This window comes from Peromyscus californicus, unplaced genomic scaffold, assembly GCF_007827085.1.
Source record: "Peromyscus californicus insignis strain IS unplaced genomic scaffold, ASM782708v3 Scaffold_13__1_contigs__length_99412109, whole genome shotgun sequence".
Classification (NCBI taxonomy): domain Eukaryota; kingdom Metazoa; phylum Chordata; class Mammalia; order Rodentia; family Cricetidae; genus Peromyscus; species Peromyscus californicus.
This window is the reverse complement of record NW_026294424.1, coordinates 9,541,878-9,554,960: the sequence shown is the minus strand read 5'-3', so window position 1 is coordinate 9,554,960 and position 13,083 is coordinate 9,541,878. Positions and strand designations below refer to the sequence as shown.

Genomic DNA, 13,083 nt, shown 5'->3' with positions numbered 1-13,083 from the left:
CCTGCAGCCGCAAAGACTGCAAGTGCACCTCCTGCTGTCCAACAGGCTGCTCTGAGTGTGCCAGGGCTGGGAGGACGGTGCTGCTCCTGGGTGGTGCAGACCAACCCAGTTATTTTTCATACAGCTCTGCCCTGTTTACTAAATCCCCTTTCCTATGACGTGTGTGAATAATAAAAGCCAATTTGATTCTAAAAAAACAAACAGGTGCTGACCACAGCCAGATGCAAACAGTGTTCTGTCCTTCACACCTCTGAGAGTAAGGGCCGTTGTTCCCATCCCAGGACATTCTCCTGGGCACTGATGTACTTATTAGAAGTGCCTCAACCCAAGCTACATAGGGGTGGCAGGAGAAACGACATGCTGAAGGTACCGAAGGCCCAGGCTTGGGCTGGTGCTGCCTAGAAAGCAGGGTGAGGGGTCTGGGGCTAAGGCCCTTTGTTGGTGCAAGGTCTCATATCCAGGTTGGATGAGCTGCCAAGGCTTTAAATTTGCAGGCTGAAAGACAGCCATTAGGATGAGCTCACCAGGAATGCTGACTCAGATATAAAAGCTCAGTCCAGAGTGCAAGGTACCATCCAGGCAGAGCAGCTAACCAGTTTGTATCCCTCACCTACTTACAATGACTCCTGCCGCCCACGGGTGGGTGCAGAGGGCTGTGGGCACACATCCAGTAGGCAAGAGGCAGCTGGCAACCCCTCCCCAATGGGAAGACTGTTCCCAAGCAGGTAGAAAGGGATGGCTAGCGAGGAGATGGAACACACAGATGACAACAGACAGGCTGGCCATGATAACTTAGTTTATGGGTCAAGCCGAGGCAATGCAAAGTTGGTTGTCCTTTTTATCATTTCTTTTTTTTAACGAAAATAAATAAATCAGATCTGTCCCCTTCAAGGTCAAAAGAGGGAGGAAGGACAGCTGGCTCCTTGGGTCACCTTGCCCTTACTCACTCATCTCCTGTTTTGACCTGCCTTGGCACAGTGAAGGAAAGGATTTATCAACTGCTTCCATGTGTTCAAGGGAACAGAAAGAAAATTAAGTGGCTGGGGGATTAGGGAGGAGGGAAGAGTCAGCAGGACCAAGAGGCAGCCAGTGTCTGGGGTTGGAAACCAAGGGAGCTTCTGGACTCTACTCAGAGCCAATCACTCCAGGCATGGTAGCCAGGGCAAATTCCCACACACAGTCCAAAACCCAAGAAGGGTGGCAGAACTGGACCTAACTTTGTTGCCAAGGCCTTTTTAACTGCTCTGTTCCATTCTCCACTCACCCACCAGCAAGAACCTGCTAGCTATAGTTCCTCCATGACTTCTCAGTTTGGCCCTAGCAAGACAAAGCTACCCCTGGTCTTGAGTCTGTGGCTTGCTGGGTGTCAAGGACTGACTACTAGGACCCTGGGAAACCACAGGATTTCTGTTCCAACCCCAGAGGATTACATAGTGAGGATGGGCAGGGCCAGAGCTGCCTTCCCTAGGACACCTTGAGGGGACCTTTCTTTACCCTGCTCCTTATGGCCTCCATGGAAGGTGTGCAGCCTGAGAGGGGGTCAGCACAGGCCACGCAGTATCTGGCCTAGGGAGCAGCTGAGCACTGGAGTAGAACAGCCTGATTCCTATGAGAACGGGAAGGGATGTGGTACAGCAAGGGCAGAAGTGTGGGCAGTGCTGAGGCACTATGCTTTAGTTGAGAAGCAGAGAGCATCATGGACATGGGGGCCATGGCCTGATCAACTCCAGGAGCATCTAAGAGAATTTCTTGAAGGCGTCCAGGTCAAAGGCTGTGTCCAGGAAGCGCTGCAGCTCTGTCAGGTGGGTTTTCTTGTTGCCAGTGGCTGGAGCAGCTGCTGGGTCTCGGCCAGCATACCTGAGAGACACAGAGAGAGGGAGCAATGAGGACAACAGTCAGAGGCAGGCCCTGCCTGGTCTTCTCTAGCTTGCTTCCAGGTTAACTGCCCACCAACCTGCGGGAAGGTTCTGCAGGCCTCCCCACCAGGGACTTGGGCCTTACCAGACAGGCTTGGCACGGTCAATGGTGGTCCGGAGTCTCGGCTTGACATAGTCATAGTAGCCTTGGTTCTTGTGCTCTTCCTGGCACCAGGCCAGCTCAGCATTGGGATACTTCTGTGCCTCCTTCAGCAGGAGGTCGAAGGGGAATGGTGATAGCTAGGAGAGAGCAGGGTTGAAGTCAAGGGTTGAATTCAGAGGGTGGGGAGGGTTAAGCAAAGGGAGGCTGGAATTCCAGAAGGGAAAGTCTCAGTTATTGCAGGTAGGAAAGGTTAGAAACCTCAGTGAATGATTTTATGCCAAAGCACCATAATCCAAATACCCCATAGGTGGGACCCTGACACCTAGCTGCTATACCACAAGCTCTCACCTGCTCAATCCTTGTAATAGCCACCTGCTCTGTCATGCCCCTGGCTTTGCGCTCTCGGGTGAGGTCATAGTACACCTTGCCAGTGCAGAAGAGTAGTCTTTTGACATTGTTTGGGTCCTGAGCTGCAGGGCCATCTTCTGGGATCACACGGTGGAAGTGGGTTCCTGAAAGAAAATTTCCACAGCTAGGCTGGTTCTTTCTCCAAGCCTATTCCACAGCTGCTGTGCATGAGCTGAGGGCTGTCACACAGGGCGGGATCTATGGTTTCTGAGGGTTAAGAGATACTTCTACCTCATAAGCTTCTGATACCTGTGCATTTGCTCAGACTAAGAAGGTTGCAGAAACGGGCTTGGGGATGTACATCTTTAACCCTAGCACTCAGGAGACAAAGGCAAGTGGATTTCTCTAAGTTTAAGACTATCCTGTCCTACATAGTGAGTTCCAGGAGAGCCAGCGCTACATAAGAGAGACTCTGTCTCAAAAAAACCAACCATCTGATGGCTACTTATACCGTAATAATTTACAAATGAAAAAAAGTTAAAACACCCAAGAGGGCATAGCCAAACAACTGCTGCAGGAACTGGTGCTCACAAAACAAGGGGAGACTTGAGACTGTTTTCATGATTAAACATTCAACCGGGAAATGACAGAGTACAGATGAAAAGTCCATGGAAAAATCATATGCAGGCCGGGTGCTGGTGTCACACACCTTTAATCCCAGTACTTGGGAGGCATAAATCATATTCAATGGTGAAAGACTGGAAACTGTTTCTCTGAGGTCAAGAACAAAGCTAGCAGGCCCACTCTTGCTACTCCTACTCAACAGGCTACTCGAGTCCTAAACACAACAGCTGGGCAAGAGAGAAGATGTACTGGCAGCAAATGGGAAGTGGGAAGTGAGGGAGACTTATCATGCAAACCTGATGTGAGTTCAGTCCCGGGAGCCCTCATAAAAGTGGAAGTACCAACTTCTGGAAGCAGTCCTCTCACTTCTATACATACTACACAAACTCCCCATCACAGCACAAACACAAATATTTAAGTAAAATAAAATCCCAATGACGACTTTTGTAGAAGAGAGGACTGCTTTCTAAAATTCATACAAGAACTCAAGGGGCCGGGCGGTGGTGACACACGCCTTTAATCCCAGCACTTGGGAGGCAGAGGCAGGCAGATCTCTGTGAGTTCAAGGCCAACCTGGGCTACAGAGTGAGTTCCAGGAAAGGCGCAAAGCTACATAGAGAAACCCTGTCTCAAAAAAAAAAAAAAAACCAAAAAACCAAAAAACCAAAAAACAAAAACAAAAACAAACAAAAAACCCAAAAAAACAAAACAAACAAACAAAAAACACCCCAAAACCCAAAAAAACTCAAGGGACAATGAATAACCAAATAAAAATTTAAGACAAAACAAAGCTCAGAGGAAAACTTTCAAAATGAACTATAAAAGCTACAGTAAACAGTGTGGCACTGGCAGGGCCTTTAGTCCCAGCACTTGGGAGGCAGAATCAGATGGATCTCTGTGAGTTCAAGGCCAGCCTGGTCTACAGAGTGAGTTCTAGGACAGTCAAAACTACACAGAGAAACCTTGTCTCGAAAAACAAAAATAGGGTGGCACTGGCATAAAGACAGACACACAGACCAGTGGAACAGGACACAGAATAGAGTACACACATGGCCAGATTAATTTTCAACACAGGTGTCAAGGCCATACCCATACCATGGTGAAGAATAGTCTTCACAAATGGTGCTGTAAAGCTGGAAATCCATATGCAAAGGAATGAAGTCAGGATCTTGAAGGACTATTTGTATACCCATGTTCAAAACAGTGTTACTTACAAGAGCTAAAACAGAGAAGCACCCCAAGTACCCACCAAGCACAGGTGGATAAAACAAATGCAGCAGATCCATAAAATAGATCACTTCTCAGTCTTTTGGGTAAGATCAAGTGTGTAGAATGGAACACTCCTCCACCTTAACAAGATAGGAAATGATGGCTATACTATACCATGGGATGAACCCTGAGGACATTATACTAACTGAAATAAGTCAGTTATAAAAAGATCAATATAGACTGAGCACTCCTATTCTTTAAATTCAAAATCTGAAAACTCTCTGAATACCAACATGACATCTCAAGTAGATTATTCATCTGCCATGTGATGGGTTATAACTACAGCACAGGTACACTGGGAATAGTGATTTTCATTACATGTGTACAAGATACACATTAAGTGCACTCTACATTTAGATTTGGGTCTATACACATATTTCAAAACCAGGAAAAATACCAAATCCAAAACATCTCTGGTCCTAAGCATTTTGGAGAAGGCTGCTCAGCTTTACGGTTTGATTCTAGTTAAAAAATAGAATGTGGTTGTCAGAGAAAGAGCAGGGAAGTGTGGGGAGTACTTAGGGGTATAAGGTCTCAGTTTTCCCTGATGTAAGCTCTAGAAATAGATGGTGTGATGGCTGTACAACAGCAAGAATGTTCCTCTGTGACACCGAACACTTAAAAATGGTTAAGATAGCAGATTCCACGTTATGTAAATGCCACCACACACAAAAGATAGAACGTCTTGTTTGCTGTACAGAAATCGACAGGGCTTGGTGGTTCAGAGGAAGCAGTCTTCTTGGCCTCATGAGCCCCAGGAACATCTGGGTGGCTACAGGCTGTATTAGCACCTGCTTCTCACTTTCCAGGTAGAGATCTCAAGCCACAGACTCCTGTCTCAGCAGTGCAGCTGGCATGCTACCTCCCTCCGCCATCTTCTCCTCACTGTGAAGAATTTACTCTGAGACTTGTCCTCCTGAGCTGTGGTGAGTTGTCACATGCATCTATTTGTGATCCTAGACGCACAGTGGTATCTCTTTTTGTTGTTGTTTTATTTTAGACAGGGCCTGACCATGTAACTCGGTGGAGCATGCTGGCCCTGAACTCAGAGATGCTCTTGCCTCTGCCTCCAGAGCGCTGAGATAAAAGACATGTGCCACCATGCTCTGCTATTTTAACGCGGTCCCAGGGGCACTCACAGTCAGAGGTCTGTATCTCATAACTAAAAGTCCAGAAAGAGCCTCAGGAGATGGGTAAATACAAGTCCTGTAGCCCTACAGAACAGCAAAGAGCCCCCAGAGCTAACACCTATGTTCTCCACACCTACCTGGAAGCATCTCATCAAAGCTAGTTCGTGCCTCAGGGTGGCGCAGCAGGGATTTGGGAGTGAAGACGATTAACTGAAAGGCAAAATATGCTCACAGTAGACTATATTTTAAAGATTCTAGAATGAAGGTACAAGGTAAAGGTCATCTAAACCTTGATCTTTGATACACAGCCAGGACAGCCTGTCTTCCAGATCTCAATGGAAGACTCACAAAATACAGAAAGAAAAAGAAAGATATTAATTTCTCTGCTATTTACCTCCCCTGGGTAGGTATTTACTCTCCAGGGCCAGCTTCCTGACCTGGTGCCTCTCCTTGGTGAGTTGAGCAGCTCCCAGGTAGTCTTAAGGATAAGACACCCTAGCACCAGGTCGAGCACCAGGGCTGTTCTGTCTTGTGGGCCTGCAGGCTACTAGGGGCACAAAGCTGGAAGCCTTAGCTTTGTATCCATCCTTTGCAGTACCCAGGGCAGCAGGGCCCTCTCTGTATCCTTATCCCAGACACCCTCTTTCTGGTCATTTTGTCCACTTGCCTTCTCCACACAACTCCTACTCACACTTCAACATCCAGCTCAAAAGCTGCTTTATGGGGCTCCTGGAATTCCTTGGTCCCAGTGCTCAGCCTACCTACATGACAACCTGTCTTATTTCTCAATATACCATGACTCTACTTGCAGGGCTGAGGATTGTATTTTGCTAGACTCTCTTACATGTGGTACTAAAAGCATGTCAGAACTCAGTCTGGGAGTGAGAATGTGCAGTTCCCTGGCATTCATAACAACAGGACCTGGCTTCCTGAGACTACACCTCATCCTTATTCCCCTTTAGGTATCATCCACCCAACCTAGAGAAAAAGACACTAGGGGAGTCCTTCTTTGTGTTAACACAGGAAGGCCAGCACCCTGGTGATTCTGGAGAACCCAGCACTGACCGGCTTCCGGAAGGGCAGCAGGATCTGTCGTCGAAGTACATGGAAGAAGTTGCCAGGGGTGGAACAGTTGACAACAATCCAGTTGCAGTCGTATAACTGATTGATGTCAAAGTTGTTTTCCTGCAGGTCCTGTAGCAAGGAAGGAAATGGCCAGAGGCCAGTAATAGTTGTGAGCATTCTGCCTGGGAGAAGGGTGGTAACTCAGGGCAGAGGGGCCTCAGGATGTCTCACTGGAGACTCAAGGACTCACTAAAGACAGTAAGGAGCAGGCTCCACAGGTTCCCAAGTCTGAACCCATTTAACCCTTCCTTGGCAGTGGATGTATGGAATATAGGAGACACAGGTGCTAGCTACAATTTAGTCTACTCTTCCTAGTAGTTCTGAGTTCTTTAAAATTGCCTTAAAGTCTTATTTGAACCACAGCAATGGCAATATCACTAAGAGGTCAGGCTGAGGTTTCTAGGCTTTCAGTAACAGCAGGAAACAAATCAAGTAGCCTATTTCAGGGAGATCAGAAGGCATGGGGCCACATTGGTCTACCCACTCTGATTCCTAAGCCAGAGGGAGAGTCAGCTGAGATCTGACCCCTCTGGACATCCAAATGGAATTCTTTCCTACATGCCCCAGGCAGCCGAGTGTCAGGGTCTGCTCTACTCACAGGCAGGACATCTGGGTCATCATTGCACATCTGCAGAAACCGCTCTGGACGGGCAGAGGAATGCTCCGGACCCTGGAACCAGACAGACAAGTTAGTTTGCAAGTTCTCACATGCTGACATCTATTGGACTTGCTGTTTCTTTCTTTTTTTTTTTTTTAAAGATTTATTTATTTATTATGTATACAGTGTTCTGCCTGCATGTATGCCTACAGGCTGGAAGAGGGCACCAGATCTCATTATAGATGATTGTGAGCCACCATGTGGTTGCTGGGAATTGAACTCAGGACCTCTGGAAGAGCAGTCAGTGCTCTTAACCTCTGAGCCATCTCTCCAGCCCGGACTTGCTGTTTCTTTCTCCTGATGTCTTCCCCCTCCCGCTAGCACAGGACAGCAGGGATGAGGGAATTGAGTGCTTGAAAGATTGAGTAGCATCAGCACCATCTGCTGCCCATCTGTCTAGTGATGGCCATTCAGAGCACATGCAGATGGGCCACTCACTCTTGCCTTTCAAAGTGCTAGCTAGTCTTCCCATCCAATGGAAGCACCAACAGAACCCTCCTGTCTTTGGGATGGGGTCCTGGATGGTCCTTCCCAGGTCTTGAGCTTGGTGGGCAAGGGGAAGCTCTCACCATGCCTTCCATGCCATGAGGCAGCAGGAGCACAATGCCATTCTGCCGCACCCACTTGGCCTGTCCTGGGCAGATGAACTGGTCAATGATGCACTGTGCCATGTTGTTGAAATCACCAAACTGGGCCTCCCAGAGAACCAGAGCATTAGGGCTAGCCATGGCAAAGCCCAGCTCAAAGCCTATCATGGACAGAAAAGGAAGAAAGACATGTTGAGGACACCAGGCAGGGGACGCAGACCACTAAGGTGGGGTTGGGGTTGGCCTTACCCAGGACACCGTACTCAGACAGCGAGCTGTTGCATACGGTGTAGGGGGCCTGATTGGGCCAAAGGTGGTTCATGGGGATGCAGGTTTTTTTGTCTACATTCTGATCATGGAGCACATGGTGGCGATGGCTGAGGAAGAATGACAAGATTAATACGCAGGAGCACAGATATTTGAACCAACCACTTGAACCCTGACGCTCTAGTAGACCCATTGTGACAACCTGTCTTCCTACCAGACGCTTCAGAGTAGAGCCCTCCCAGCATATAAATGGAGCATCCACACAAAACAGGAAAGGGTGGGCAGCCCCGACACTGAGGATGCAGTGACTTTTCTGGAAATGATTTCCCCTGGAGTATAGATACCAAAGCACTTCCCTTCTGTTTCAAACTGAAAGGTAAATATTTTTGTTACCTGAAGGTGCCCCGCTCCACATCCTGGCCACTTAGCCGAACATGGATGCCTTCCTTCAGGAGTGATCCGAATGCCATGTATTCTGCCAGGGCCCAGTCCACAGTCCGGTTTGTCACTAGCTCCTTCCGAGTCTTCAAGATCCGGCTCAGCCCTGCAGAGAAAGAGCGCGAGATGCTGGGCAGCGGTGGTGCACACCTTTAATCCCAACACTCAGGAGGCAGAGGCAGGCGGATCTCTGTGGGTTCGAGGCCAGCCTGGTCTACAGAGTGAGTTCCAGGACAGGCTCCAAAACTACACAGAGAAACCCTGTCTTGAAAAACCAAAAGAAAAGAAGAAATAAATAAATACATAAATGAAAAGGAGCCAGAGAGAGCACTCCCAGTACTGGAGGTTCAGCTCATGTGGACACCTTACTTTCTGTGCTCCAATGACACAGGCAGAGTCTCTGTCACCCAGTGTCAGGACAGCAAAATGGTGACCTCTTAGTTGCTTCTCTGCTTCTTTCCAAGGGAAGGAACTTGAGTGTTGTGGGAGCTGAGTCTACCAATACACCCAGTGGGCTCTAGGGGCGTTTGTATAGTGCATGGCTGGGGACAGAGTCTTCAAGAAGTGCTGATCTAGACCACTGTTTCCACACACAAGTGCAGGGCTGGTTACCTCCATGGATGGTGAAGTTCTCCACAGGTACAGAGCTGGCGACATTCCCAATGTGGGCCAAGACATCCTCCTCCAGGCCAGTGGAGGGGCAGGACATGCTCCTGGGCTGTCCATCCAGGGTGAAAAAGCCTAGGAGAACAAAGACATGCTGAAGCATGCCATCTGCTTTGGAAGGGACATCTGCAGAACAGACCAGAGTAACAGTTCTGCCTTTCTAGAAACTTCACCACAGTACCATACGGCTTTGGATGGTCTCCTTGGGGACCACAGAGGCCTTGCTGAAAAGAACACTCACTATGTGTGGCAGGTACAGAAGAGGAGAGCAGGACTCCACCCGATGTACAAGGAGTCTAGCTGGGGTGACGACCCCTTGCTTACCAGGCCATGGGGAGTCCAGCCAGTGCTTGATGTGCAGGATCTTCTCATCTTTGGATCTGGTGAAGGCTTCCTCACAGATCTTATCGTACTTGGAGATCTCCTCCTGAAAGAGGGGTGGACACACACAGCTAACTGAGCGCAGCACACCCGCATTGTGCCGGCCTGTTGCACCCTGGCTTTCCCGTCCCTCTGCACTTCTGCACACCCACTACCCACGTGTGCACTCGGAATTACAGCCTCTGACATCTGAAAGAGGCCTGTCACTTCTGCTCCTCATCCCCTGTGTCACGTGGCTAGAGATTCTGTTTAGTCTGTTTAGCCCCCAGACTGAACGTTTTTCCTAAGAACTGGCTCAGTTTTACATGTTTGTCAAAGACTAGGCTTTAGAGCTGTACCTTCAGCAGCAGTCCATTCTGGGCCCTCGCACCATCCCGTGTGTCTAGAACTGCTGCTCCTACTGTCCACTGTGACACAACGCTCGGTACAGATCTTACAGGATATATTTACTAAGCTGAATGGACCCTTGTTCATCCATCTCTCAACCTAAACAGCCTGTGTCACCAGAAAGAACTACTGGGTAGCCACTACCTCATCTCTAGAACACTCTTCTCCGCCTCCAACAGATCTACTCCTTTAAAAAGCATCTTGGTGCCCCAGATCCTCAAAGAAGTTGAAATGCTGAAATGCTACAGCTGTCAAGACTTCCCATGCTTCCACTCGGGTCCTAAGAGGAAGACTGGCCTAGGATGATCTACTCTAGTTTGCCCTAGCACAAAGGCCTGCCAGGACATACCTCATATTCGGGCTGGTTGACGACACCCTGGGATACCAGCAGCTCTGCATACTTCTGCAGTACAGGCTTCTGCTTGCGGATCTGCTTGTACATGAGTGGTTGTGTAAACATAGGCTCGTCCATCTCATTGTGGCCATTGCGTCGATAACATACCTAGTCAGAGTAGCAAGAGAGGACTATGAGAGATTGTGGTTGGTCTGTGGAAAAGAATACCATTGTGTGTGTGTGTGTGTGTGTGTGTGTGTGTGTGTGTGTGTGTGTGTGTGTGTGTGTGTTTATCTGTCCTTTCATCTGTGTGATGTCAACATGGCTGATATTGCTTTGCCTCAATTCACTTCCTCTAAAGTTAAGATTTTGATTTTCTTTATTTTACAGTGTGATGAGATGAGACATAATGAGAGTGACTTGGGAATATAAATTCTTTCTTTTTTCATTTTCATTTCTTTTTTTTCTTTTTTTTTTTTTTGAGACAGGGTTTCTCTGTGTAGCCCTGGCTGTCCTGGAACTCTAGCTGTAGACCAGGCTGGCCTCGAACTCAGAGATGCACCTGCCTCTGCCTCCCGAGTACTGGGATTAAAGGCGTGCGATACCACTGCTTGGCACAAATTATTTGTAAAGCAGTCTTAGATAGGACCAGATGGATCATATAGCTCCCACTGAGGAGTAGAGAGCCTATGTCTGAATACTCCAGAACGAGAGGATCCTCCCTGAAGTATGACATTACAAAGCTCCAAGGTGACTTAGCAAGAGTAAGGGGATCGGCAAGACACGCTACTTGGACAAGCTTACCCTGGCATCACTTACCAGATCAACAACAACATCCTTGTGGAAGGTGCTTCTCCACTCAGCTGCCACCTTGCATACATACATGACAGCTTCAGGGTCATCCGAGTTGACATGAAAAATGGGGGCATTCACCACTCGGGCCACGTCAGTGGGGTAGGGGGAGGAGCGGGCCATTCGAGGGTCTGTGGTGAAGCCAATCTGTAAGTATGGAACACATGATCAGGCATCAGGGAATCTGGAACTGGTAGTACAGGGTACAGGGAGTGGTAGGCAGTGTTGGGCACAGCCTATACGTTCTGCTGAGCTACTAAGAATGTATGCCCTAAGTGGCTTCTTTGCTTAAGTTTTGTTTGTTTTCCTACTCTGGTAACAAAATTCATGTATGTTTAACATAGGGAATAGGGTGTAGTATTAACTGTTTTTTGTTTTTGTTTTTCTTCAAGACAGGGTTTCTCTGTGTAGTCCTGGCTGGCCTGAAACTCGCTCTGTAGACCAGGCTGGCCTCAAACTCAGAGTCTGCCTGCCTCTGCCTCCCAAGCGCTGGGATCAAAGGCATGTGCCACCACTGCTGGGCTGACAGGAACATTTTTAAGTTTTTCTCTCCAGATCATTTTCTCTGCAGGCATACTTATGTAAATACATATAAGTACATTGAAGTTTAAGCTCTTGCTTCACCAATGCACAACTGTTCTAATCCCCTGCTACAGGCAGAGTAGGCTAGTGGTAGCACAGTTCCCTAGTGTTCACAGAGCCCTGGGTTGATGCCCAGTACTGAGACAGAAAAGAAAAGAAATGTTAGCCAAGCTATGCATTTTAGAGAGGCCAAATTGCTTTTAAATTATCTCCCTGCTCACCCCAATGTCTTTGTGTGGATGTGGCATATGTGTGTGGAGGCTAAACATCAATGTAAGTTGTCTTCTTGTCTCACTGAACCTGTAACTCACCAATTGGCGAGGCTGGCCAGCTAGATTGCTCCTAGTATCTGCCTGTCTCTGCCTCCCTAATACTAAACTCATGAAGGTCCTCATAACGGGTGTGGCAACTACAGTACCAACTGAAGTATTTCCCTAGTCCCCTGATGAATACTACTACTACTTTTTTTTTCTTTCTTTTTTTTTTTAATTGTTTTTTGAAGCAGGGTCTGACTATGTAACTTGGGCTGGCCTGCAACTCATTATGTAGACCTAGCTAATCTCAAACTCTCAGATCTACTTGTTTCTGCCTGTCAAGGGCTGGGATTAAAGGTGTGGTACAGCTAGGTACAGCTGAAATCCATGGACATTATGTGCAGAGAAAACACAAAACTCTGAAATTGCTTAGCACTGAGGAGGCAGAAAGGATTTTTATAAATGAGGCTAGCCTGGTCTACCTTGAGAGTACTAGGATAGCTTGGGCTACAGAGTAAGAGCTAAAAAACAAACAACCATACAAACAAAAAACTTCACAAAACAAACAAAAGTTTCAATAGAACTCTTCTAAAGCCAGCAACTCCACTCATGGGTATGCATGCAGCCAGAACAACTAAAAGGAGGGTCTTAAAGGATATCTGTACGCCCACGTTCACAGCAGCATCATTTACAACAGTTTACCCCGGAGAGGCCACTCAAGTTTCTATCAATGGATAACTCGACAAAATTTGGTGTATTCCTAGTGGAATGTTATTCAGACCTAAAAAAAAGATTCTGACACATCACAACATAGATGGACCTTGAAGGCATTAAGGTTAGTGAAGGAGTATTATCGTAAGAAGACAAATACTACAGGGTGCCACTTAAATAAGGTATCCAGCGTAATCACAAATTAAGAGACAGAAAGTAAAGTGGTGGTTACCAGGAGCAGGGGAGAGGGAACCAAGAATAGGCAGCAATTGTTTTTGTTTGACATTTATTTTACTGTGTGTGTGTGTGTGTGTGTGTGTGTGTGTGTGTGTGTGTGTGTGTGTCTGATACATATGTGAGGGTGCCCACAGAAACCAGAAGAAAGGGTTGAAGCTTGGCAATTATGAACCGCCCAACATGGATACTGGAAATTTAACTCAGGTCCTCTGGA

General features: G+C 47.6%; 1 protein-coding gene across 6 annotated transcripts in view; it reads right to left on the bottom strand.

Annotated features, from left to right (window-relative positions):
• Positions 1-779: 779 nt before the first annotated feature.
• Ogdh (oxoglutarate dehydrogenase) overlaps positions 780-13,083 on the bottom strand; it is a 76,735-nt gene continuing 64,431 nt past the window's right edge. For all 6 annotated transcript variants that reach the window (XM_052734457.1, XM_052734461.1, XM_052734462.1 and 3 more), the window contains 13 exons: positions 11,053-11,232; positions 10,249-10,401; positions 9,456-9,558; positions 9,078-9,206; positions 8,421-8,571; positions 8,010-8,137; positions 7,743-7,921; positions 7,114-7,185; positions 6,456-6,584; positions 5,528-5,600; positions 2,368-2,531; positions 2,002-2,156; positions 780-1,857 (listed from right to left, as the gene is read on the bottom strand). In XM_052734457.1, coding sequence (XP_052590417.1) covers positions 1,737-1,857; positions 2,002-2,156; positions 2,368-2,531; positions 5,528-5,600; positions 6,456-6,584; positions 7,114-7,185; positions 7,743-7,921; positions 8,010-8,137; positions 8,421-8,571; positions 9,078-9,206; positions 9,456-9,558; positions 10,249-10,401; positions 11,053-11,232 — 1,737 coding nt within the window. In that variant the 3' untranslated portion in view covers positions 780-1,736. The remainder of the gene's footprint in view (positions 1,858-2,001; positions 2,157-2,367; positions 2,532-5,527; positions 5,601-6,455; positions 6,585-7,113; positions 7,186-7,742; positions 7,922-8,009; positions 8,138-8,420; positions 8,572-9,077; positions 9,207-9,455; positions 9,559-10,248; positions 10,402-11,052; positions 11,233-13,083) is intronic.